At 47.4% G+C, this 27360-nt stretch overlaps 1 protein-coding gene across 2 annotated transcripts in view; it reads right to left on the reverse strand.

The window, feature by feature from the left end:
• EVA1A (eva-1 homolog A, regulator of programmed cell death) overlaps nt 1-27360 on the reverse strand; it is a 721904-nt gene that overhangs the window by 441725 nt on the left and 252819 nt on the right. For both annotated transcript variants that reach the window (XM_085610583.1, XM_085610584.1), the window contains exon 3: nt 21820-21943. In XM_085610583.1, coding sequence (XP_085466709.1) covers nt 21820-21943 — 124 coding nt within the window. The remainder of the gene's footprint in view (nt 1-21819; nt 21944-27360) is intronic.

The raw sequence follows: 27360 nt of genomic DNA on the forward strand, positions 1-27360 counted from the left end.
GGCAATGTGAGCCTTTTAGGGCAATGAGAAAATTGGGTACAGGGGAATACCGAGGAATTAAGGACAGTGAAATTTGGGGACTTATTAAATCTGGTGATGGGCACATATTGGGGCATTATAAAAACTGGCTAAGTGGACATGAAGGGACAACATGGAAACTGGTAATTGTTATGAAAATTGATTGGATGAGTACACTGAGGCATTTTGAATATTGTGACATGCCGCTGCCCTAAGTTCAGCGCTTTCGGATGCCAGGCATTCAATCAATAGAGTGTGGTCAACTATGTCAAGAGAGAATTGTTCCTCTCTGATGTTCAGCAGTGTGGCTTTGCTTTCATTGCCTGGTCAGGAGCCTTTTTGGCTTCCATGTTGTGTAGAGAGCTTCCTGCATATCACGGTGTCCTGCGTTTTCACAATGGGGACACTGAAGATGGCCCTCTGTCTGAACAAGATTTCGAGATTGTCATTTAGCATATTTAAAAATGATGCCATTACAGCATGTTTAGGGTTGCGTTTGACTGGAGCTTCACATGTAGATGGGGATGAGGGAAACTAAGGGCCAATGCTGTCGTTCTTAAATTGATTAACTTTTTATTGTAGCTATTTGTTGCCAGGTTACATTTTTAGAGGAAGATATTAGTTGGATACAATCTTCCTCCTGGACTATGGAGAATTCTTGAAGGTCCATCTGACACTGCTGTCTTCTTCTGCACATAGAGGAATGGGCATGAATTGATAATACGATGTTTCTTCTGATAATCTTGGTACAGAAGTAGGCTATTAGGCTATTTCAGAGTTCTTTGGAACGAGTAGATGTGGTCTGTGTTATTTCTGGGAGCACTAGTTCCTTGTAGATTTGGAAGAGCTCCTTAGAGGAACACTCTGAATTTTCTATCTGGGTCTGGAATATGTCTTCTATGCTTGGTGGTGGTTAGCTTAGACCCCAAGCACTCCATGTAGTCCAATGCTTCTTTTGATTGGCGCCAATTTCTGCATAGGGCTATTACATTCCATTTCACTTTGTGGCGATCATATTTTGAATCAATCATAACTCTTGTTGTTGGAAGTGCAATGCTTTAAAGATCCATTTGGTCAAGAGCAGAGAATATATTTTATTCAGGATTGTGAGAATCTCAGTCGTGCATTACATTGGTGGGTCATATATTATGTTAGGTTAGGTTAGGTTATGTTATGCAGATTTGTAGTGTGCACTATCACTCGGAAGGGTATTCAGGTGCTGAGCAGGTGTGAGTCTACCCAAACCTAGGGCTTAGAGGAACTACTCAAAAAGCCAGGTCTACAGCTTCTTGCAGAATTCAAGAAGTAAAGAGGAGGCTCTTATGTGTAGCAGCAGGTCGTGCCACGCTTTAACAGTGATATAGGAGAAGGATCGACTGCCACATCTGGTTTTCCGTATGCATGACATGTGTGCAGGCTGGAGTCTGAACAAGCGGAAGTGTCTGAAACGTTTATTAAAATAGATATGATTGTTCAGGTGTGCTGGACCAGTGTTATATAATGCCTTGAAAGTGTGGGTGAAGAGTTTGAGTTGTGTTTGTTTGTGGATAGGGTGCCAGTAGAGCTCCTTCGGTGTGGTGTGATATGAGTGGAGTGTGGGAGGTGAGAGGGATTCTGGCTGCAGAGTTCAAAATGGTCTGCAGCCTTGTGGTGACTTTTTGTTGATCCCTGCATAGGGGGTGTACCCACAGGTCCAGCTTCCTTGTGGAGGAATTGGTGGTCATTGAGGTATTCTGTGAGGTGTCTGTTGATGGTTTTCTCTATGACCTTGGCCAGCAAAAGGTAGCAGGAACATCGGTCTATAGTAGGAGAGCATTGAAGGGTCCGGAGAGGTTTTCTTCAGCAATGGGAACGTGTTTCCAAGCATCTCGGAAGGTCACAGAAGAGGTTTAGGCATTCATAATGGGTGCCAGCATGGCGCTGATGGGTTACACTCCTCCCAAGCAGGCATGGTGGGGACAGGGGTCCGATGAGGCCCCTGAGTGGATAAACTTCATAGTGGCAGCAGTTTCTTCTGGGGCAATGATGGACCAGGTCCTAAATACTTACAAAGGAGGCACCTTGGAGGATATTTTTCCTGCTTCTCTACCGCGGTGGCTTGGTGAATCATTATGTGTCGCTTTCAGCTTTGACTTCAAGATCATCCTCAGTAACGGAGACAAACCAGGAAGACCGGAAGCTTTGGTATTTTAAAGAAACTGAGTTTTAGGCTATGGCACAGCTTGGCAGCCTCACCTGATGAGAGCTTGGGCGAAGGTGTTAGTGAGGTCATCAGCCCGGATACTCGAATCACGCACGATAGGCAGGCAATTAATGGTTGGGTACCAGAAGTAAACCTTCTAAATGAGGGTGAAATAAGACATTTATGAGGGTGTCCTCACTGACTTGGCTTTATAGGAGAACTCTGCAGTAATGGATATTGACAAGAGAGGGTGATATTATAGCAGACTATGAGGAATATCGGTTAATTGAATAAAATGCATTTTATAAGTCTCCTTTATCTAAGACAAAAAGCTGACATTGACAGGCCTTGCTAGTGGTGGATAGTTTTTCATTGGTATTGCCATGTCTATTTACTTTCACTGAACACTGAAATGAAAAGAAAAATTGTGTACTGTAGAGGTTTCTGGTTAGAAGTCCAGGCTTTATTTGAAGATACTGATGTTTTGGTACAGGTACTGACAAAAGGTAGCGTTAGCAACAGCATTCCATCTACAGTATAGAAGTCTAGGTTGACAATTGAAGCTAGCCCCAGTTCAGAGTGCAGTCAGATCTGCATTTGGGTAAATAAGGACAATGCAAAGTCCTCAACTTTGCAATAGGTTTGATACCATGGGTGCAGTATAGTCAATTCTCTGCAAGCTCTCACGCGTAAGGTGCTTCTTAACTCTACCCACAGGATGACATCTGATGAATACTGGAATATATCTGCTGAGTTCAAATACTTTGGGAACGACTCACGAAAGCATCTATGATTACGAGAAATAGTGCCACAAGAGTATTATTTACATACTCTTACTTACCCTTCATGAATCAGCCTCAAAACGTCCAACTTCCTATTAGGAAAAGTGCAAAGAGGGCACAGTCCTTTCTATGTGTGCTAATTGTATATGAATAATCCTTGAATGTTCCTATTTTATTATCATTTGAGATTGTTTAAGGCCAATTCACAAAGGCATTTAAAAATATGTCAAATAGTACTACCTGTATTTTTATGTCTTTGTGAATTAGCCCCTTTGTTGATGCACAGTTTTGTCTTCTGTCAGCTCATCATCATCACGTCCTAGACATTTCTGGAGCATAATACTGAGTTGCCTGTTACTTTCGGGAGGAAGTACTGCACCTAGTGGGCCAATGGGCAAGAGCAGACTGGCCGTGCTCGTACTCTGAAAACTATCTGCAGGCAAAGTTTGGTGTCTCTGAGTGGTGTAATCAGTGCATGGCTTTATGCTCTACATTCTGTATACCCCCGGCGTGCCTTAAACACAGTATGGAACCTATGATGGCAGGCCTCGTCTTGTTTATCTGAATGAACTATGCAAAAACACCACATGAGTTCAATAGCCAGTGGCTGAGGGCTGTGCCTGATGACCTGAGGGCTACCCATGCCACCCACAAGTAGTGCACTATGTGTACTCCACACATGCATTTAAACATAGGGCCTGAATTAGAGTTTGATGGACAGGTTACTCCATCGCAAACATGACGGATATCCCATCCGCCGTATTACTAGTGCCATAGGATATAATGGACTTGTAATACGGCGGACGGGATATCCGCCACGTTTGTGATGGAATAACCCGGTCTGCCAAACTCTAAATCAGACCCATGGTCTATGGGTTGATGTTTGTCTGTGAGGACCATACACATGCAGTAGATATGGCCCATAGGCGAAGGATGCTCTCTGACAATTTCACACATACTCTAATCAAAAAATGGTCTGCAGTCAAATTCTCCAGACCATGTTCAGTGTGTCTGAGTGGTAAACGCTCATGTGTACCATGCATATACATTAAGCACAGATTGCAGAATACTGCTGAGCCCGTGATTTGTGGATTTGAGTCGTGAACACTATGCCCTTCTGCTGACTGAACATGGTCCCTATCCAAAGGCTGTAGGCCAAGTTTGGTGTACTCGAGTGGCACAGACAGTGGTGCACAATGTGTGTATCATGCACATAAACTAAAGAAGAAAGACAACCAAAGGCTGCAGGCTGTGTTTAGCATTTCTACGGAGTCAATGAAATTCAATTAATAAACGCGTGCTACCTGAAAGTTAAGGTTATTTTCCCATCAAAGAACATGATTATAGTTGTGTAACTGAGGTGGTGGTAGGGTGATGATACAAAACCACAAACCTCCTCTCCTGAACTTTTCTGGTTACAGTAGCAATGCAACCTAACTCGCCCGCTGCACTGCTTGTGACCTCATACATGTCACCACATACGACGTGACAAATAACATAATTGATGACATCACCAATGCCGACATCTCACACTATCGATAACTGGGCTTTCCTGTTTGTTCTTTGTGACATTCTTATACTCCACAGTTCTACTATTTTAGGTTTTTGCTAAAGCACATGCGCACCCAGAGAACTACGAGGCAGTCTCATAAGAAGCCAAGAATCTATGAAAATCATTAGAAGTGGTTACCATTATGATAGAAAGAGGAGAGGGGATTGAAGGGAGGAGGGAGGAGAGAGGAGAGGAGAGGAGAGAGGAAGAGAAGAGAAGAAAAGAAAAGAAAAGAAAAGAAAAGAAAAGAAAAGAAAAGAAAAGAAAAGAAAAGAAGAGAAAAGAAAAGAAAAGAAAAAAAAGGAAAAGAAAAGAAAAGAGAAGAGACTAGACTAGACTTAGGCCCCGCTGCGGAGTTGTGCAGTAAATATTCATCCCCTTTTGTGTGGGGATCAGACTTCTAACTTGTGCTTTAATTATCCCACCCCTTTGATTTTCCTGAAAGATTTCTCCAATAAAACCCTGCCAAATTTATTAGGGTGAAATCAACTGGTTAAAAATGTAAAACATGCAGAACTTGGCGGGATAATTATCAAGTCTGCATGCCACGTTTTATTGTTACTTAGAAAACTCATAATGAAGACAAGCCCATCCCTGAGTAACAGTATTTACTGTCTGCGCGAAATACCACTTGCTTTACACACAACTTAGACTCAGGGTCTTGTATCCCTCTGCTAGCCTGAGTAGCAAACACTTAAGCACACAAAGTAAAGTGTAAGAGAGCAAAGACAAAGCATTTACGATTTAAAATGCCAATTCCTGATTCACAGAATTGGAATAAGTGGAATTTTCGAGCATCTGCCAGGGTGACATATTTTTCATTGTATGTTTATGAACATTAAGGGGGTAGGTGGTACGAAAAATGCACTTGTAAGTTTGCGGGTATTAAACATTTAACCGACCATTCTCACTATGGATACACTTGCAAAGATGCTCCAAAAAAGGGTGGGGTTACTGGCTTTTCGAGATGGGTAAAGATAGGGAAAACCCTTTCATGTTATAATGATGCATAATGGTGTGTCAGTATTTTCCAAAAATTAGGGAGGAATATTTTTCTGACTTCTTACCAGGGCTTTGTGAACTGCGCCTCGTGTGATCTTCGGCAGGCTGCCGCAAGCCCAGTAAAGGATGCTCGGAAACATGGCTTCTTTACAACTGCGAGAGCGGCAGAGCAGGGGACCCGAGGTCACGTGCTTCGGCTTGTTTTCTGGCCCTGCTGATTGATGCGCGTGCTGGCATTTATTGGTCATTCGCTGCTCATCAGCCCTTTCAGAAAAGCATTACTCTTTCTGAGCAGACAGTTTTATTGGTGGCAAGAGAAGTTCAAGCCATTGTTCAAAGTGACTGAGCTGCTTCAGTGGGTGGTGTCTGCAGAGCAATGTTTGATTGAAAGACACCGGAGAATGCCGCCTGCCTCTGCTACTCCTGCAGCTACAACCGCATTACATCTCCAAAACAGGCCAGGCGCTTTAATTCCACTGCCCTGAGCTTAGCATTCCTAGCACACAGCTGATGCAAAAATATGCAAGTTAACAAATTATGAAAGGGGAATGCAGATTACTGCACTGGTCGAAAAAACGGGAAAAAACGGGAAAAAACTCTTTCTCCCCGTCACACCACTCTCACTGTCTGTGCCTCAGCATCTTTCCTACAGGAGCTCTTAGTGACAGCCTGAACATCAGCAGTAAGTAATATTTTATACCTCTATTTATGTAGCCTGCTAATACTTTGAATTGGTTCCTATTTCAATTGTTGCATATTACCACCGAGGCTGCATATACTCATATTACAGCCCAGGGGCCACATGGGGCACCCCCCTCCCCCCAGATCTTTTTGAGGCCCTCTTAGTGAGCATTCCACTGCTGCATGGAGCCTGGACCAGTGAAAGCAGCCACTTTCATGTCAGAGTTGCTTCCCTCCTTTATTGTGTAAATTTAAGCAAACCAGCAGCGTGCACTAGAAGCACAGCAGAAACCTGCAGAAGAGGAAATGGACACGTTTGTAAGGCACCTTAGTATCTCGTATTGGCGTTTTAAAATATACATCAAGTAAATCATTTACGTACTTTTGGATTGCTTTTCTTGGTGAACATTTCTTAACTTCTCTTGTTTGTCAATATATTTACCAAACACAGATGGAGAAGAAAAGAAAATAAAAAAAATACATACAAAGGTATGCTTTACGGAGATTTCAGAAGAACGCATACATTTGTTGTTTTCAACCTTGCTTTTCATCTGTGATTGCCCACACACACCTCAAAGCAGTCTCTAAAACTTTACTTTTGGGCCCATAGTAAAAATTTGTGAGCATCCCTGACCTCTTCTGTCTCTCTGTCACAGTCCTGCACACTCGGGTGGGTTCTCACCCTGAGGCAGGTATCCCACCCTTTCACATCTGGGAAGATAGCTCTTGCCTCCGTCGACCCTGTGAACTTAGTGCTTCTTCTGTTTCTATTCTCCCTGGCCCTACCCACTTTAGCCATAAGGCTCAACACAGATGAGGGGCCTGAACTGACCTCCAACAATACCCCAGACCACACAGCCACAAGTCCTGGCATGTGAAACCAACACAGCAGTGGCGTACCGTTTGCCCCTGTGGTAGGCCCGGCCTCGGGCCTTGGGAGAATGCCATGGGCCGCGTACCGCGGAGCCGGCTAAACAGATTCAGCCCACGACAGTGCTCGGGTTGGAGACCGCGCCCCCGAGCGGGCGGCTCCTTTTATTAACAACCCCGCAGGCCACGCCTGGCCCGCGGATGAGGTGGAGCGGTCTGTAAACAAATAGACCGTGAGATGCTACAAAACAAACACTCACAAACTCAAATAGTTCAGACAGTTCAAACCACAGAGGTGGTGGTACTTGCGTGCACTCCGTCAGCCGCCTCTGGATGTCCTCAGCAGGCAAAGTCCTTTAACCGCTGGCTGGGACGAGGATTGGGCCTCAGGCTATACCTTTGCGGAGAGCCTCGCAATCTGGTGGGGAGTCCGCCCTCTGGAGCTGAGCTGGACGCGGGTACAGTGATAGCCTCTGTGGTCTCTGGTGTCTGTGTGGGTGCGCTCCCTGTCGGCCCCTCCGTGAGTCTCTCTGGGTGCCATGGGGGCACTTCTTTGAACCAGGACACATTTCGGGACACCTCCTCTCCTCCTTTGTGGGCGGTTACCATGGTCCCACGATTCGCAGTGACGATCCAGGGCTCTGGTTCGTAGTTCGTTTTAAACCTTTCCTCCGGGGCGGCGGTCCTTCAAGAGGACGGTGGCCCCTGTGCGGAGTGTCCTCTGCGTGGCCCGGCGGTGGAGGGTTGCTCGTTGATTTGAGCGGGCTCTTCTGTCTTGCACCTCCTCGGCTTCCATTGGGGGTGGCGACCACCCTGGGCAGGTAGGGAGTAGATCTCTCCGTGGGCCATGAAGCATCAGTGCCCATGGGCTCCTCTGGGTGGTGCAGTGTGGTGAGCTTCTGTATTCCCACAGGAATTCGTGGAGTCGTTTTTCTGGGTCTGCTTGCTCTACGCCCGTGATGCGAAACACCTTGTTTAGCGTGCGCATGAAGCGTTCCACATCGCCGTTGGCTTGTGGCCACTGGGGGGTTATCCGCCTGTGATGTATTCCTCTCTGTCTTAGAAAAGTGGCAAACTCGGCTCCCTGGAAGGGTGGTCCGTTGTCGCTGCGGATTTCATCTGGAAACCCGAACATGGCAAATACTTTCTCTAGGATGGGTTCTATTTGGGCGAATGCCGTGGACGCCACCGGTTCTACTATGGGATACTTCGAGAACGCATCCACAAGCACCAGCATGTGTTTCCCTCCGGGAAAACTCCCAAAGTCTATGCTTACCCGTGACCACGGGACGGTGCAAGCGTCTTCGATGATCACCGGCGCAGGTCTTTCCAAGCTGCCGGTCAACTGGCACAGCGGGCATCTCCGGACGTATTCTTCCACCATACTCTCCAGTTCCAGGAACCAGACTTTCTCTCTCATTCTGGCTTTCATTTTTGTGATTCCCTGATGCCCTCCGTGGGCCAGTTGCGTTGCCTTGTGCCTCAAAGCCCGTGGTATCACCAGCCTGGGTCCTCGGAGCAGGATCCCGTCGCTTGTGGCGCTGAGTTCGTTCCGTATGTGCCACATTTTCGCTGTGTGTTCTCGCTCTTCCGGACTCCAGGAGTTGGCTTGCCGCAGATAGTTTGTCCATGACCCTTCCTGTACTGCTTTCAGAGTTTTGGTGTATACTGCGTCTGTGGTGGCCGCCTCTTTGATGTCCTCCAGGGTCGTGTTCAGTGGACAGGCCGCTGTGGATACTAAGTGCACATAATGTTCGACCTCTTCCGTGTCCTCTTGTGTTTCGGATGGGACCGGGTGCCGGGACAGAAAGTCTGCGGGGTGTTTAGCTCCTGGCCGGTACACAACCTCCATTTCATATGGTTGCAGCTGAACTGCCCATCTCTCAATGCGCAGCGGTGGGTGAGGCGCCGTCCCTTTGAAGAGTGGCACGAGTGGTTGGTGGTCTGTGACCATCGTGAACGGTTGTCCTTTTAGGTACAGGTGGAAGTGGTTGCAGGCCCATTTGATAGCCAACGCTTCTCGTTCAATTTGAGCGTACCTGGTTTCAGTAGGTGTGAGGGACTTGCTGGCGAATTATAATGCTGCCCATCGGCCCGGTTCATGTTCCTGGGCCAGCACGGCGCCAAGCCCCACGGGGCTAGCATCCACGAGTACTTCCGTTCGTTTTGTTGGGTTAAAATACACAAGCGTGGCTTCCCCTAGAAGGGCATCCTTTATGCCTTGGAACGCCTCTTCCTCTTTCTGTCCCCATTGCCACTTTGCATCCGATCTTGTGAGGGCTCGTAGGGGCTCCGCTCTCGTGGCTAGTCCTGGGATGAATCTCCTACAGTATGTTGCCATACCTAGAAAGCTGCGCACTTCCGTTGGTGTTGTTGGTGCGGGTGCGTCTTTGATGGATTGTGACTTCCTTGGGTCTACCTGAATGCCTTCCTGGTTGAACACGTACCCAAAGAATTCTAGAGAAGGCTGGAAAAACTGGCATTTGTCCTTGTGTAGGGTCGCCCCGTGTTCTTTGAGGCGTGTCAGTGTTTTGCGAGGGTGTTTGTAGTGGTTCCCTATCGATGACATGGATTGTCGTTGTGACTTCCAGGTCGTCTGCCTTGATGGGAACTGTGATTTTCCCTTTCAATGGAAGAGGGGTGTCCGCTCCATATGCATAGATTTTGGTTTTGGATGGCTTTACTGGAGGGCAGGGCCTTAAGGGTTGATACTGTTGAAGGCCCATAACGTTCACTGTGGCACCCGTGTCGATGACTGCTTGCACTTCCGTTCCTGCCACGTGGACCACATACGTTGGTTGAGGCCTGCGGCGTAACTTGTGTTCTCACGCAAATGAGATCAGGTACGCTTCCCCCTCGTCATCGTCCGATGATTCTTCGCTCGTCTCCTGTTACCTCCTCCCTGTCCTCTTCGGGTCTTCTGGCGGCCTCCCCTCTGTTACAGACAGTTGCCGTACTGCTTTTGTTGGGGGCCTTCGGTTTCAGAATTCGGGGCCTCTAGTGCGTCTTCGGCATACTGATGCAAAATGGTTGGGTATTCCGCAGTTAGTGCACGTTTTCCCTTGCGCGGGGCAGTCCTTTGTGGCATGTGGCTCGTGCCCACAGTACCCACACCTTGGTTTGTTCCCTTCCAGCTTTGGGCTTCGAAATGAGTCTCCTCTTGGTTTGACTCGGAGAGCGTCTGCACGTTCTGTTTTGATGTTCTCGGACCGTCCCGGGGGTTTGATGAGCGCTTGGTCCATCTCATTTGCTCTGACTGCCGATAGGTCATGGGACCTTGCTAGTACTAGCATGTCCTCGAGTGCGATTTTTGGCTGGCGCGGGATGAGCCCTCTCAATGTCTTATCTCCGCACCCTTGTATTAGTTGCGCGCGTATTTCTTTTGGCTGGTCATCTTCTGTGCATGTGCTGGCGAGTTCACGCAGCCGGGCATAGAATACGTCCATCGATTCCCCCTCTCTTTGCCGGGCTTGGTGCAATTTGAACCGTTCGAAATCTGGGTTCAACTGTGGATCAAAATGGGCGTCGAGGGCGGCCACCGCAGCGTTGTAATCGGCAGCTGCTCCTGTGTTGGGCAAACGCATGAATAGTTTTAAATTTTCGTCCCCTGCGTAGTGCAGGAGCAGGGACCTTTTTACTGCGTCGTCTGTCTCCCTGGTTGCGATAAAATAGTTGTTGAGCCGTTCTATCCAAATCTTCCACCGGGGAGATGCCGTCACGGGGTCTTCTAGTTCACTGAATGGGGGTAGGACTCGCAATGCCGCGTGATGGAACGGAATGTGAGCTGGTGCTACTGCTTGGCCTGGTGCAGCCCCTGGGCCCGGTGCCGCCCCTTGGTCGTTGTCGCCCATCGTGCTTATTATTTGTAGCTGCCTTGTCCTTGTGGGGCAGGTGTTGTGTCCCTCCTCTGCTTGCTTATTGTATCAGGTGTGGTGCCCCAACGTGAGTAGGGAGGCCTCTTGCTCAGCGACCCTGTGGTATTGTGGACCTGTCACAGTTTGATGGCAGTGGATTTACGAAAGAGGTGTGCTGTAGGCCTGTGTCCATTTACAGCTCTGGTTCTCTTTCCCCTTTTATTTTTTATTTTTTTCCTTCCTATTTCTGTTCCACAGCCTTCCCCGGGGCTCAGTTCATCATTGGCATGCTTCTCTTGGGGTTATTTTTGGCTTTGTGTTTGCTTGCAGCTCACAATATTATCAGACTGGCTGTCTATGCAGGGTAAATGCTTGAGGAGGCACTCACCATGTGGCTGTAATTAATATCGGCGGTACCGCGTGGCCTAGGGCACTCTGCTAGGCCCGGTGCACGTGCGCTGGTCTCCGGCGCTCCGATTTTTCCTGCACAGACGTCGATGCGCGGCGGTGCTTGGCCGCAGGTGCGCGGGAATTATCTGCCCCTCCTTCGTCGCCAGTGTGGTAGGCCCGGCCTCGGGCCTTGGGAGAATGCCACGGGCCGCATACCGCGGAGCCGGCTAAACAGATTCAGCCCACGACAGTGCTCGAGTTGGAGACCGCGCCCCCGAGCGGGCGTCTCCTTTTATTAACAACTCCGCAGGCCACGCCTGGCCCACGGATGAGGTGGAGCGGTCTGTAAACAACTAGACCGTGAGATGCTACAGCCCCCACAGCCCGTGCGGGGCGGGTGGGCCCCCTCCGTCACTGTGCACATGCGGCGGGCCCCTTGCCTGAGAACCCTAACTGGCTCGATGTACTTTGCAGGGGGACCCCCTCAAGCTTCGTTGTGCCACGGCAACAGAGGAGATCACTGGAAATACGGCTGTTACAAGGAAGACCAGGGCTCCGAGTAATGAAGATAGCCGGTTTGCCGGCCTTGTAAAAGACCGGCCCTTAACTTCAGGCCCATCAGAGGGTTTTCTGGGGCCTGAGTCACATACATTATGCTGGGAGGTCGGTCCCATACATTTTGCAGGGAGGTCAGTCGTTCACATTTCAGGGTCCAAAACTATGGAATGAACTTCCTGCTGTCTTAAGAAACTGTCCAACATTACTGACCTTTCGTAAACTGCTCAAGACTCCGTTGCTCTAATATAGCATAATTGTAATAATCCTTACCTGATGTGTTAGCGCCGGGAAACCCAAATGAGGTAGCTGGGCACTTTATAAAACATGTTTAATAATAATAATAAGGGTCCACTATGGTTTTCTGGTAGCACAAGCACCTCTTTAAAAATAAAAACAATATCCTTGGATGCATTTTGAAGCAGCTTCAGCATAGGGCACCTCTTTGTGGCGGCTGCTGTTACATTTCTCGTCACGAATACATGACAAAAGCAACAACATAAAAGCAGGCCTATGTGGAGATTGAAAGGCAGGACTCCCACGGAGGCTTTGTATATTTATTTCCAGCAGCGTAAAGAAACGGGACCCTCTTGTCGCCAGCCACAGGTCAGCTGACTCAAGTGGAATCACAATACAATACAAGGGCTCTAACAGAACCACAAATAATAAAAGTTCTACAGCATTAAAGGTGCACGATAACTTTGACAAGAAACACATTCCTACTCACTACTACACATAGGGTACAGCCTGCACGCTTTTTATGAAGCATAAATACTATTAGAATTGCACCGCTGGGCCCTGCGCCCCTCTCACCCCTTCATGCGATGGCTCTACTTAAAATAAAACTGTTTTAACTTCTCAAGATATTTTTGAAAGATTGCTTTACAAACTAAAAAATATATACAATTGCATCCCAAAAATACATAAACAACGTGTAGCCAATTGGGAATAAAAACATTGTGATAATATTGCCTTGACGTTGAAAAGATATGAGTGGCTGTATTATGGAGCTGCAGTGTTATTAGACCTGCAGTGAACATCCTTTAAGCCCGCCTGTAAATCACTCTAGAGTTAACCAAAGGCAGTCATGGACGGCCAGGAGTTGACCCGTGCACCTGCAGCCCTCAGTCTGCACCCCGCCCTCGCAATTGCACCCCGCGTCTAATGGCGGCATTCAACTCTCCCAGCCCCATTCGGACTCTGAGATGACAATGCGCCAAAGCATTGAACAGCCCCTCACAAAGGAAGGTGGGTAAACAGCATTCCGTCTGGGAGCCGAAGGTCGCGACCTCTGACCCCGGATATAAAAGTGGTGGGGACTTCAGACCCATCCGCGGCCTCTGGGCGCGCTCTCCGTGCCCCGCAGGCAGCACTGTGGCCGACACTGATGAACGGCTTCCACATGGACTACAATTGGTCACTGTGACGTGGTCCATAATTCCCACTCCAGGCCCCAAAACAACGGCAGCGTCGAGACCTCCTTTTAGCATTTTTTTGAACACAAGAACCTAATTTATTTAGCAGTGATATACTCAGCAGACAGCCATTTCCTGTTTATGAATGTCCTCAAAAGACTTTTTTTCAAAATATCGAACATTTAAATGGAACTTGGAGTAACAGATTCAGTCTGCATTCGTTATCAACGTTGGAAAAACATCTAGAAAGAAAATCCATCAGATACAGTGAACAAGACTGACATGTTTTTAAAGCCGGCAGACGCGCAGACCACGGTTGCCTTTGGACGCCTTGCGCAAGATATTCAGAATATTTCCGAAGATAAGGCTTTGACAGCTTCTCGCCGACATTACGTCATGTTATGCACAGGAACCCGAGTAAACCCCACAGACTATTATTATATGTGCATGTTTCTACATGTCCTTGCCACGCGGTAACAAGGGTTCGTGTACTGATTACAAGTTTCCAGCTTGCTCCTGCTTTGTCTTTGTGGCTCACTGTGTAAATACATTATCTTTTGCCTGGAAGTGTTAAATATGATTTTTTTAAATGTATTTATTAAACATATTTTTCATAGCGCGAAGTTATGAACGCTAGGGGAGAGCTTCAGGGGACAGGTAACAAAAAGATCAAGCGAATATGGGGGTAGGAGGAAGTCTTATGATGCACAGAGATGCAAACTGGGCATAGTAGGTATTGCAGTGCAATCTGAAAAGGTGCGTTTTTGAGTCTTTTCGGACATTTGTCAGGATGTCAGGAAATGCTAGAATCCGCATGCAGGCCTTTGTCAGGCAAAGCAATAATAAGTTTAAAAAAAAAACTAAAATCATTAAATTATGCAAACGTAATAAAACAAAGTTTTGCAGTTACCTACATCGAGAAATAAAATTGTAAATCTCAGTGTAAAAACAAGCAATGGCAAAGCCAACAGGTCTGATTTTACTGAGGTGAAGCATGCAAGCACATGCTTGCACAAATGCAGTTGCTATGCGAGGCTTGGATTGGAGGAAATACATTGTGTATTATTTGATCCAGTCTCATCTTCGCACACAGGCAATCAGATGCCGTGCAGCACAGGCCACCTGACTGTCACATGCAAGGCTTTAAGTGGGACGGGTCTTTTAGAGTCTCAGACCTGGAAGTAGTTATACAACTGTTTTTAAACTGGTCCCTTTCAGGCCCTATATTCATGTCTTTAACTTTACAGGCAAAAATATGAATCGATTTCTTAACAATGATGTTAAAAGCCCTCAGAGTAAACCATGCCAGCGATACAGTCCCGGTTTAGATTCCAAATGTTTACTTCATCTGGAGATGTCGTTGTTTTGTCTAGCGTGTGGCGCCGCCCACGGCGTATAACTAGGCAAATTGCAAGCAGCACTAGTAAACCCGCACAGGCACCCTACCCCGACTCAGTTAAACTACACTAAAGTGCGCTAACGCGTCACTGCTCAAACTGAGCAGAGAAAGACTGGGCGACTGCACACTTCTCAGACTACAGAGGCACGGCAGGCAGCTCAGAATGTACCCAATTTTATAGCACCCATTACAAGTAGCAAGTGTAACTAGATACTGGGCTCTGAGGGCCCACTTACTTCTTTCTGAGGCGGGAAGCCAGCAAGCCAACCTGCGCTACGGCAATTAGCGGGCCTCGTGGTGGCCACATGGAGTCACAGCAGAGGTGCAACTAGAGGCAAATTTCGGGGGGGGGGAGCTAAGAAAAAATTCAGGGGGGGGGCTAATTCTTCCAGCAATAGGCAGAGTGGAGATGTAGGGGCGAATAAACAACAAAGCCTTGTTAGCAAGCAAACGGTCTTTTAAAAACCTGTGAAGTACTCAGGTGCGGCTGGGTGTGTGCCCGGGAAGCTGTCTCAGCCCGGGCTGCCACACACGACGGGGGAGGGGGGGGGGCGAAGCCCTTTGAGCCCAATGGGCGTTGCGCTCCCGAGTCACAGCGTGGCAATTCTGGCTCGGCACTGAGCTCTCGGCTGGACAGCACCCTAGACACACAATTTCAGCTAGGTCCTTCGGTGGCAGGATATCGGATGTTGGCATGCGGTGCTGCCAATGTCATATTCATTGCCAGGCAGCAGGCCAGTGTGTGCCGCCAGTAGCATTGAGCCAGGTGGTTTGAGGCGGGTCGAGTCCATCACAGGAATCGCCAGTATTGGACCCTGATACCGCGGAGGGGCAAGGTGTGTTGCATTGCTCACTCTCTCGGCTTTGCAATCCAGGCACGCAGGTTATCGGTCATGAGACCAAGCAGTGTGTGGCCTCCACCTTACCCCCGCTGCCGTGCGGACCAGTTGCTTTGCCCCTTAGCCCCCCTCACAGGGTCGGGGCAGCAGCGCCTGCTCCAGTCCAGGCGCCCTGAGGCAGAAGTCGATGAGCGGCTCAGTCAATCCCTGCTAGCGGTACAATATAATCAGCCCCGCGGCCCTAGTCGCCACCACACGGGGCTTCTCTCGGCCGTCTTACCTCCTATGCAGCGCAGGGACGCACGCTGGGGGCCGTAGGCAGCGATATCAATAGCACCCCCTCCGGGTATCAGTTCTGGGGCGTGACGGCCTTGGCTGGGAGGGAGCCTCTACGGTCTCGCGGCCTTTGTTCCGATCGTAGTGTGGGACTGGCCCTGGCTGGCACTCTCCGTTTGAGAGGCCTGAGATCTGCCCCTGAGCTGCAAGCAGCCCAAAACTTCTGAAGAACTGCCACGGCGACCTGCCTATTGTTTCTGAAACAACTCTGACTGTGACGTCTATTATTTACTTGGTACCACTTTGCAGGCCGAGCTCTAGCAGCTGAGCCAGAGCCCCCAAGCCTGTCAGGAGGACCGCACTGCCACTGCAGCTATAACTGGTGCATTATAGCAGCCCCTCTTTAGATATAAAAGAACTTGTATTTTGCCGCCCTCCCTCTTTAGCCGCCCAAGGTGGCTGCCTAGTCCTGCCTAATGGTAGAAACGGCCCTGCAAAGGGTAATTGCTTTTTATTTTCGTTTTCTTGTAGGTTTTTTTTCATGAAACATATGACTCTCGTATAGCGCATATTGTGATCTGAGTCGCCTTCTTATGTGTTGGTGAGTTGAGATTGTGGGTGCGTGTCCAAGAGGGGGCATCACTGCAGCTCTGGAGTTGAGATTGAAGGCAGTTTGAAACTCTTCCAATGCCTGTCAGTGGGACATAAAGGTGTACAGACAGTAGACTGCATGCTCATCCAGTCCTTGACCTCTCAGCAGAGCATACAGAATGATGGTCATATATGTGCCAACTGTAATTACTGTAATTACCATTTTATCTGAAATTGTGTGAAGGTGGTACACAGCTGGCGAAATACGGACAGCGCCAAAGAAAAAGAAAACGCTGCATTTACAAGGAAAGCGAAAAAGGGATGGTGATGGAGTGGTGACACAAGTAAGTACTCATAGACAGAATAAAATGATAGTGTTGAAGAGGTGGAAAATTACTCGCCCTGTGTAACTGTCTACCTAAAATGCAAATCCCCACTTAATGTACATGATCTTGCCTCGAACCCAAACACCCAGTTCTCCCTGTCCTTCGTAATGTGAAGTGTTTCTTTGCTGCTAGGTATGTTCCAGCTATGTTAATACAAAATGCAGGTACTTTCTTACTTTATGTTGCAGCTGCCAAGTGTTCACTTGCTGCTGCCAAGGTTTGAAAAATGTGACAGAATTAACCTTGGAAAACATATCATCACTGGATGATTTGGGGGTTTTGTATATGGGTCAATAAATGTCCCAAAATCGTGTTGTGTGGATTTTGTGGAAGAATCACAGAGATTAGGAGCATGTATAGAGTATGCTGATAGACACATAGAAGCAACCACCCTAAGTCAGCCATTTTCACAAAGATCAACCACAACCAGTATAGATGCATCTAAGCACACACTCTAACAAACATACAGGCACCAATATACAGACCAATAATAATACATAACCTTGCACGAAAGGAGCACTGGACGATGTGCCTCGAGGGAGCACTGGGTCATGTGTCACAGAGAAGCACTGCGGGATGGCACACCACAAGATACAGCTCAAGCGAGCACTTGGTGATGTGTCTCAGGGAAGCACTGTGTGATGGCATACCAAGGGAACACTAGTGATGCAGCTCAAGAGGGCACTGCTTGATGTGTCTAGAGGGAGCACTGGGTCATGTGTCACAGAGAAGCACTGTGGGATGGCACACCACAATATACAGCTCAAGAGAGCACTTGGTGATGTGTCCCAGGGAAGTACTGTGTGATGGCACACCAAGGGAGCACTAGTGATACAGCTCAAGAGGGCACTGCTTGATGTGTCTAGAGGGAGCACTGGGTCATGTGTCACAGAGAAGCACTGTGGGATGGCACACCACAATATACAGCTCAAGAGAGCACTGGGTGATGTACCCTGTGGGAGCACTGGGTGATGTGTCTCAGGGAAGTACTGTGTGATGGCACACCAAGGGAGCACTAGTGATACAGCTCAAGAGGGCGCTGCTTGATGTGTCTCGAGGGAGCACTGGGTCACGTGTCACAGAGAAGCACTGTGGGATGGCACACCAAGGGATACAGCTCAAGAGAGCACTGGGTGATGTACCCTGTGGGAGCACTGGGTGATGTGTCTCAGGGAGGCACTGTGTGATGGCACACCAAGGGAGCACTAGTGATACCGCTCAAGAGAGCACTGGGTAATGTACCCTGTGGGAGCACTTGGTGATGTGTCTCAGGGAAGCACTGTGTGATAGCACACCAAGGGAGCACTAGTGATACAGCTCAAGAGGGCACTGCTTGATGTGTCTAGAGGGAGCACTGGGTCATGTGTCACAGAGAAGCACTGTGGGATGGCACACCACAAGACAGCTCAAGAGAGCACTGGGCGATGTACCCTGTGGGAGCACTGGGTGATGTGTCTCAGGGAAGCACTGTGTGATGGCATACCAAGGGAGCACTACTGATGCAGCACAAGAAAGGACACCTTGATGTGCCTTGTGGGAGCACTGGGTCACGTGCTCAGTGAAGCAATGTGTGATGGCACACCTAGGAAGCACTAGTGATACAGCTCAAGAGAGCACTGCTTGATGTGCCCTGTGGGAGCCTCAGGGAAGCACTGTGTGCTTGCACCATTTGTTAGAGAAGCTGCAATTGGCGGAGTTGGGATGGTCACTCCCGCAGCCATTAGCCCAGCCTCACAAATGCGCGTTGGCGCTTTGGGACATGGGCCCTTTGGAGGGATGGAGGATCAGTCTGCACCAGGGGGCCAAAGCATGGCCTGGTTGCCCGGATTGGCTCGCTGATGCGTGGGGAAGGTGCCCAAGGAGGGAACACTCTGAGGTGAGCAGGCCTTCCGCATGGAGATATGCTCTGCTTTCTTGCTTAAACAGCGCATTGAAAGAGAAACATTGGGATTTTTACGTAAGAGCGTTAGATCCAGAGTTGGGCAAGGATCGATCCGGGCACAGGCCAACCATGAGCTCACAGAAGTTGCTTCTTGCCGGGGTGGAAGAGGGGCTAGGTAACTAGATGTCTAGCTAGGGAAACAATGGAAAATCATGACCATTTTTGAGTTGAGTTTTGAATGATAACAATTTTAATGTAGAATAAATACGGCCTGAGATTTTACAATCATTAACCAAAAACCCAATGGTGTGGACTCACAGGCTGTTTAGAAGGGCATCGTGTGCCGACCAGCGGGAGGAAGGGGGGTGGTGCCTGTATATCAGTTGATTGGGTGCAGAAGGGATTGAACGTGCCCATCACTTATAAATGTCCACAATATTAATTTATGACTGCACAACAGCAATAGCAACCTGCATATAAAATGGAGGTAGTATCAGTCTATTTTTTCTGTAACCACAATCTGTCATCATATTGTAAGACTACAGTCAGAAGTAATACTCAGGTTGGGTTACCTGTTGAGGTAATGAACACTTGTGTGCGGGTGGGGTGAGCAGTCGGAAAGTGTAGGGCAGTGTGTTTCAGGGTTGATGTGCAACTCTGTGAAGGTTTCCATATAGTATGGCATAGCACGTGTTATGTTATGTGCTGACAGGGACATCCTATACTTGAAGTGTATGTTTAACCTCCGAAGACACCAAAACCAATTGCAGTGCTTTGTTGGCCATAGAGAGTCAAAAAGGGAACCAGGACCTAAGGAAGATGTGACACTTAGACCCTTGAGCCCTGCATCAAGAATCCGTGGCCTGCTAGGGCATTCCGAGCCTCTCTGGCTTTTTCTGAATGCTAGGTAGGGAGAATGGAGGGGAGAGGGAGGCAAGGTGTAGCAGATCTCCACTATGGTCTATGCCTGCATCAGAAACAAGCAAGACAAATAACAAGGTTTCTAATTTATATCCAGGAGGTGAATTTTCCTAAGCTGCCACTGTCTCAAGAACATCGACAAAGTGTACAGTTTGGTGTTTGTTTGCTTAAGTCACTTGAAACTGCAAAAGTATTTTTGCATATTGGTGCTAATCAAGTAATTTATCGAGTCTACTAGTGCCCATATTATTGCCATGTTTAAACTACCAGCAATTAGTATCAGAGAAAGTGATATCTCTTGCAAGACGTGCTGTTAGCTTACAGTGGGCTTAGAACCTACTCATGGCCTACCGTTGGTTCGCTTCATTGTCACTCTCATTTGCTTGCTTCTTATTCGTTAGAGTGTGTGTTTCTCTTTCTCGTCTTGTGTTTGTCCCTCCCTTGGAGCATGAACACATTACTGTCTCCTTCCACTGCTCGCTTCAGGTACTACTTTTTTGTTTTTGTTAAAGCACTCCATGAGAATGCATGTGTTTTATAGCAGTCTCCCTAGGGTGCTTCTCTTCCCCTCTCTACGCTCCTCTCTCTCACGTGTTTTCTTCCTCACCACCATCCATGATGCTTTCTCCCTCGTGTGCTCCCGGCCTACATTGCTTTCTCGCCGTGTGTTTCTTCCTGCTCCATGTTCCTCTCTCTCTTGCTCGTTTGCTTTTCTCCCCAGCCTCAATGCGCCACGTTGCTCTCCCTCTCACACATTTGCTACCCCAACGCTGCTCTTTTTGCTTTCCCCAGCCTGCTTTTGTTCCCCCATATTACTTCAGATCCACAGGCCCCTTTGTGTTGCTTTTGAGCCCACTACACACATGTTGCTACACCATTCGTTTTGTATGTGTTGCTTCCGCCCCTGTGTTGCTTTGCACACCCGCTTTCCAAAACCAAAAAGCTTTAATGTATTTTCTTCCGAGTTGGATTTGCAAATAAAAAGATGGAAAAAGTGGCTGCATCATTTGGTAGGTGCATGCAAGGGTGGTGTTTGTGCCGACAAAATGATGCAATAGCTTACTTGCCCTTTAGGACTCGCCTGACCCAGCGCATGCGCTGGTCTGGCGAGACTTATTGAGAGGGATCCAAAAAGTGCTACCAGGCCAGCCTAGAGCTACAGTGCATGTGCACGGGCGCGCGCGCCGCGCTTTACCGCGATTACTTTTACTTTCGCGGCCGCTTTCATGTTTGATCGTGATCGCTTTGCATAGCCAATAGGTCTTGCTTTTGGGGACCTTATAAGCATTTAGTTATGCAACTGTTTCATGGCTAAACACTTATAAGGTCCCAAAGGCGAGACCTATTGGCTATGCCAATGCTTGTTTAGCCATGTTGCACAGCATCAGGATCCTGTGCAGCATGGATAAAAAATATTGGCAAAACTAAAATATCAAAAAGGTGTGATCTATTGGATTTTCCACTGCTTGTTCTTTTGAGCTGTTGCCCTGCTCTCCTCCAGACCACTAAAGTTCTTCACCAATGTCCCAAGATTTGTTATTCTTATTTTTTGGGTCAACGCCCCGGGAGACATGCACCCATTCTCTTTTTATGGACTAGATTCCTAGGGCTTGTATCTTTAGTGAATTGAAAAATGTACCTACGAAGTCTCCTATCCCTGTAGGCGGCAAATATCTCCATTTGTGTTTGTTTGGACAAGATAACTTATTACAACGATCAGGAAGAGTGCACACAACAACAAATAAAACACCGAGCCATGCAACCCAAAGTCCTGTACCACCTTTAAACCTGTTTGTGATACTCTTCCATTCTGTCGTCCTTCCCCTGTCCTCAATATGTATTCTGCTATAAGTAGTGAGAGATTGGATCTGAATTGTCACATGTACTCTACCTGCTCCTCGCCTCACTGTCACTGTATCCCCGCTTTACCAGCACACTATTAAATAGAGGGTGTTACACCATTACTTGCCTCATCCTAACGCGAGTCCAGTACCAACAAACATGAAACAACATAGTCTGGGTTCAACAAATAATACTATTTATCTGTTCTTTGAGCCTGAACAGTCCACAAATATTTCCAGTGTATTTTGTCTAGCTCACTGGCAGTTGTCCAAATACACAGCAATTATTTTCAGTGTTATTTCCTTTAAGCAGTGCATCTAAGATGGCCGACAGATTAAAAAACTGGAACTACTAGGGTGACATTTATGGAAAACATACTTACTGGGCCTGCATTTGTACCACACAACAAGATATTTGCTGGTTCCGGGGCACGGGTCTGCACCAAACAGTCGGCTATTGACAAGAAGCTGGCAGTTCCTTCGGTCCTGGCACTCGTCCAACATCTTCTACAGAGGCAGGTGCACAGAGAAGAAAACAGAGGCCCTTTAGTATTAGAGCATGAGCCCCCGGGGGACAGTCTGTCTTTATTCCAGGTTTAACAGGGGTCTGGACTTCAGAAATGTGAAGTTCAGTAAAACTATACATCGGCTAACTTTTTCAGACTCTTAAGAGACCATGCATCTAAATATACCTACATTTAGGGCACAGATATTCTGCAATGTCATGTCAAAATGTGTGGCCCAATTTGTGAAATTGTTCAGCCTAAAATCAATTTGAGACCAGATGATTAATAGATTTGATCTTAAGAGAAGGTATGTGGTCTACTGACCACTGTGAGCTCAATTGGTGACACAAAGTGTGGCAGCTAGCTAAGATTTCAGTAGATAGATAAGCAGAATGAATGTGGCTCGTAACAGTAACCATTAAGCATGACCTTAACAAATTCAGGCATCAATTCCCTTCTTGTTCTAACGTTCACTACATCTGGTCTTTCATTTCTACAATCATCGAAGCCTCTGCAGGCGAAATCCATTCACCAAAGGAAACAACAAAACATCTCTTTAACAACTTCTCAGATGTTTGCATTCTGAAAGAAAGCATTGCGAGAGCCAATAGATTGTACCTTTGTGATCTATTGACTTTGCCAATGATTGTTAGCCAGGCTGCAAAGCATCCTGATGATGTACAGAATGGCTAAAGCTAAACAAAAAAGAAAATACTTTTATGCCATTTTGTAGGCTCATGCACCAACCATCGCACGGCTACAAAATGATACAGCCGCTTTCTTTTTTTTAGTTTTTAGTTACCGATCTGAGTCGGTATCAGTAGGCGCGACCTAAAAAGCAGGATGCAGAGAAGAAAAAGCCACAGGGAATTCTCCCAAATCCAGTCACAGCAAAAAAACAAATAATGAGACACCAGTGAGAGGCCCATCTTTTAAACCAGGATGTGGAATACACCCAAGAATAATATGTCTAACTTAAATATATCTTACCCTATACCAAGTACACACATTGACTATAGAGGCCTTTTTAAACCAATCCATGACAAAAAAGTGCTTATTTTCCACATCAATACATTAAACATATATTGACGTGGCATAAGCAGTTATTGATTTTCTATTTAAAAAATTTTAAGTTCACATAGCTTGAGTGAGACAAATCCATGCATAGCCCTTCCTCCAGGGGGCTGTACCAATCCTATATTTTTGAGAGCACTGTGGTGTTTATCTCTCTCCTACTCATTCTCAGACTAACAAAAGTATAACACACAATTAGGGTTGACGGATTGAATGATTAATTACGCTGGACTACACACTCAATGGATTACACACTCACTACCTCAAGGCTTCATCTCCATCAGCCGCTAACTTCAGCCTCATACTGACAGACACAGTAAGCATTTTAAGATTGCACCAGATGCATCAGCACAAATGATGTGGGACCAACAAGGATCTGAACATGGGATGAATGCAGTAGCAATTCTTTCACACTGTTTGTGTAACCTCAACACTCCTCAGCCTGCTCCACATCAAATGGTCACAGCAAGAATCTAGATCTTCATGTGGCCAGTTAAGTTGCCTATAGTTTTGCGAAACAACTTTTCACAGGACAAGATCTAGCCATGAAACAAGCCTGGTCCACCAAAAGAAAGAAAACAATATATGCAAGCCAACAACAACACAGGTAGTGAACGGCCGAGATCGAACAACAAGGCCTGCTGCTGCCCCTCAGAGAGCTGTCAACAAGGGATACAAAGAAGCACTTCTGATGGCCCAGAAAGTGTTAGTTGGAAGGACAGTAGAATGATCAGCCTAACTCAGCATCAAAGTACTCATCCTAAATGGAACCGAGAGATGAAATACCTTCAACATCCTAAGCTTGCTGAGCACAAGTCACATCCCTAAACTATGCTCCTGTAGCATATGCAACACTACTTTGTGCCAAGTCCTAAGTTCACTGACTTGTTACGCCTCGCCTAAACAGCTGACCCTCCATACACATCACAGACTATTATACCTCGCCCGCATCAATCATCTCACTCTCTGCAAACATCACATAATATAAGAAACAGCATTAGGCACATCTACGACCAAGGCCGTAACCGGTACTCCAATCCAATGTACTACGCCTCGCCTCAACAGCTGACCCACCATACACATCACAGACTAGTATACCTCGCCCACATCAATCATCTCACTCTCTGCAAACATCACATAATATAAGAAACAGCATTAGGCACATCCACGACCAAGGCCGTAACCGGTACTCCAATCCAATGTACTACGCCTCGCCTCAACAGCTGACCCTCCATACACATCACAGACTATTATACCTCGCCCACATCAATCATCTCACTCTCTGCAAACATCACATAATATAAGAAACAGCATTAGGCACATCCATGACCAAGGCCGTGACCGGTACTCCAATCCAATGTACTACGCCTCGCCTCAACAGCTGACCCACCATACACATTACAGACTATTATACCTCGCCCACATCAATCATCTCACTCTCTGCAAACATCACATAATATAAGAAACAGCATTAGGCACATCCATGACCAAGGCCGTGACCGGTACTCCAATCCAATGTACTACGCCTCGCCTCAACAGCTGACCCACCATACACATTACAGACTATTATACCTCGCCCACATCAATCATCTCACTCTCTGCAAACATCACATAATATAAGAAACAGCATTAGGCACATCCACGACCAAGGCCGTAACCGGTACTCCAATCCAATGTACTACGCCTCGCCTCAACAGCTGACCCACCATACACATCACAGACTAGTATACCTCGCCCACATCAATCATCTCACTCTCTGCAAACATCACATAATATAAGAAACAGCATTAGGCACATCCACGACCAAGGCCGTAACCGGTACTCCAATCCAATGTACTACGCCTCGCCTCAACAGCTGACCCTCCATACACATCACAGACTATTATACCTCGCCCACATCAATCATCTCACTCTCTGCAAACATCACATAATATAAGAAACAGCATTAGGCACATCCATGACCAAGGCCGTGACCGGTACTCCAATCCAATGTACTACGCCTCGCCTCAACAGCTGACCCACCATACACATTACAGACTATTATACCTCGCCCACATCAATCATCTCACTCTCTGCAAACATCACATAATATAAGAAACAGCATTAGGCACATCCATGACCAAGGCCGTGACCGGTACTCCAATCCAATGTACTACGCCTCGCCTCAACAGCTGACCCACCATACACATTACAGACTATTATACCTCGCCCACATCAATCATCTCACTCTCTGCAAACATCACATAATATAAGAAACAGCATTAGGCACATCCACGACCAAGGCCGTAACCGGTACTCCAATCCAATGTACTATGCCTCGCCTCAACAGCTGTGGAAATTTAGTTCGTAACTGAACATTATCTGCGCCATCTTGTCTCTCTCCAGCGCCGCACGCAGAAACACACGGCGGCCATTTTAGATACCATGGCCCCTCTCCCCACACATTGCCGATCGCCAGCGCGTCCCTCTGGCGCTGCGAACATCCCCCCGCGCGCCGGCCACCCCCGCTCTCTCATACATGGGCCATAAACCCTCTCCTTCTGCGTGACCCTGCCATGGAACCACATCCCGCGCCTGACCAACACCTCCTTTCATCCCATACATAGTCATACATCCTTTTGATAACCCCCTTCCTCTGCGCCCGATTGTCCGAACCGATCCCAGGCCATCACCTAGCCCTGCGGATGCAGTTTATTGCCCTTACTGTAAGGGAGACACCCCACATCAAAGGGATTACAGTAGATCAACATCCCACCCCCTGAGACCCGACCAGTCGCACACACCCCCAGGAATTGGCGGAATGTCCTGCTGTGTGATAGCTATCTCCTACTATGGGTGGGGTGGGGACTTCTACTGTAGATATGTGTGGGAACAAGCTTGAGGTGGGGATTCCAAGGATGTCTTTCCGTACATCAAAGTCTCAACAAGAATGTATCACATGTAATAAAGCAATAAACCTGTGTATAAGAGGCCAGGCCTCAGAGATGTGGTTAGAGCACCTCGAGACGATACCTTGCTGTCCGATCTGACGTGTTCTGCTCCGACGGAATAAAACTTTGTTTCCTGCCTTCCAGTCTCCGGCGCCTGCCTCTTTTGTTGGTTAATCATCGAATGGTATAAGAGGCGATTACCGCCGGGCAATACTTGAAAGGTTATTGACTGAAACTGCCGCTACCATTTAACAATTGGCGCCCAACGTAGGGCCCATCAGCGACACGTGGATCCAACGGCAGAGGTCCCAACGACAGAGTGAACGACTGCAACGATCGGGAAGAGCTCCTGCCCGATAGACCCTCGTCTGGCAGCCGATCATCCGAACTTCACTGGTTCCGAGCAGACCTCTCTCGAATGATCTACGGTCCTGACTGGGAACCATCAGGAGTGCCGCGGCAAATACGGAGAGTAGAGGACGATCGGGCGCTGGAGACGGAAGATGAGAAACTGTCCATGCGGTCCGGGTAAGGTCGTGTAACACGACAAATTGCGAAACGATTGATTGATTGATTGAAAATACTAGTATTGCTTATTTGATTGTTCTTTTTGAGATATTCACTGCCTACAAACGGGGAAGAGTAGAAATACACTCTCTCCCTTTGCAGATAGTGAAGGGTAGGTAACGCGGACTTTTGTTCCCCTTTGTAATCTGTCGTGCCTATTTTTCTCCCCACTGATTGATTGTCCGAACATTGATTGTTTTTGAAGAATAGTGCTCTTTGAGATATTCTCTGTTTGCAAATAACGTAGAATAGAAATATTCTGTCTAGTCTTTGCAGATAGTGAAGGGTAGGTAACGCGGACTTTTGTCCCCCTTTGTAATCTGTCGTGCCTATTTTTCTCCCCATTGATTGATTGTCCGAACATTGGTTGTTCGATATTGGTTCTTTTGAGGTATTCTCTGCTTACAAATAAAGTGGAATAGAGATATTCTGTCTAGTCTTTGCAAGCAGTGAAAAGATAGGTAGTGCAGACTTTTGTCCCCGTTGTAACCCGTCATGCCTATCTTCTCCCCACTGATTGGTAGTTGGTTCTGCCCGGACCGCTTATTAGAGATGAACCATCCGGCTCCACTGGAAGGCACCCCTAATAAGGACATGTTTACTAAATATGGACTAGTCGCTGTAGCTTATAGCAAACTATGGCATAAATATACAAAGAAGGACTCCGAAAGTCAGTGGCCACTGATGGGATCCTTTGATGACCATAAAATAGAAATGCTAGAAATAGCTCTACGTAGCAATAAAATGACGCCCACTATGCTCGACAGTATCGGCATGTGGCGCAAAGAAACAACGCAACTGAAAAAGAGAGAAGAAGTAAAGGCAGAAAAAGAACTACGAAAGGCAG

This window comes from Triturus cristatus, chromosome 6 (genome assembly GCF_964204655.1).
Source record: "Triturus cristatus chromosome 6, aTriCri1.1, whole genome shotgun sequence".
NCBI lineage: Eukaryota > Metazoa > Chordata > Amphibia > Caudata > Salamandridae > Triturus > Triturus cristatus.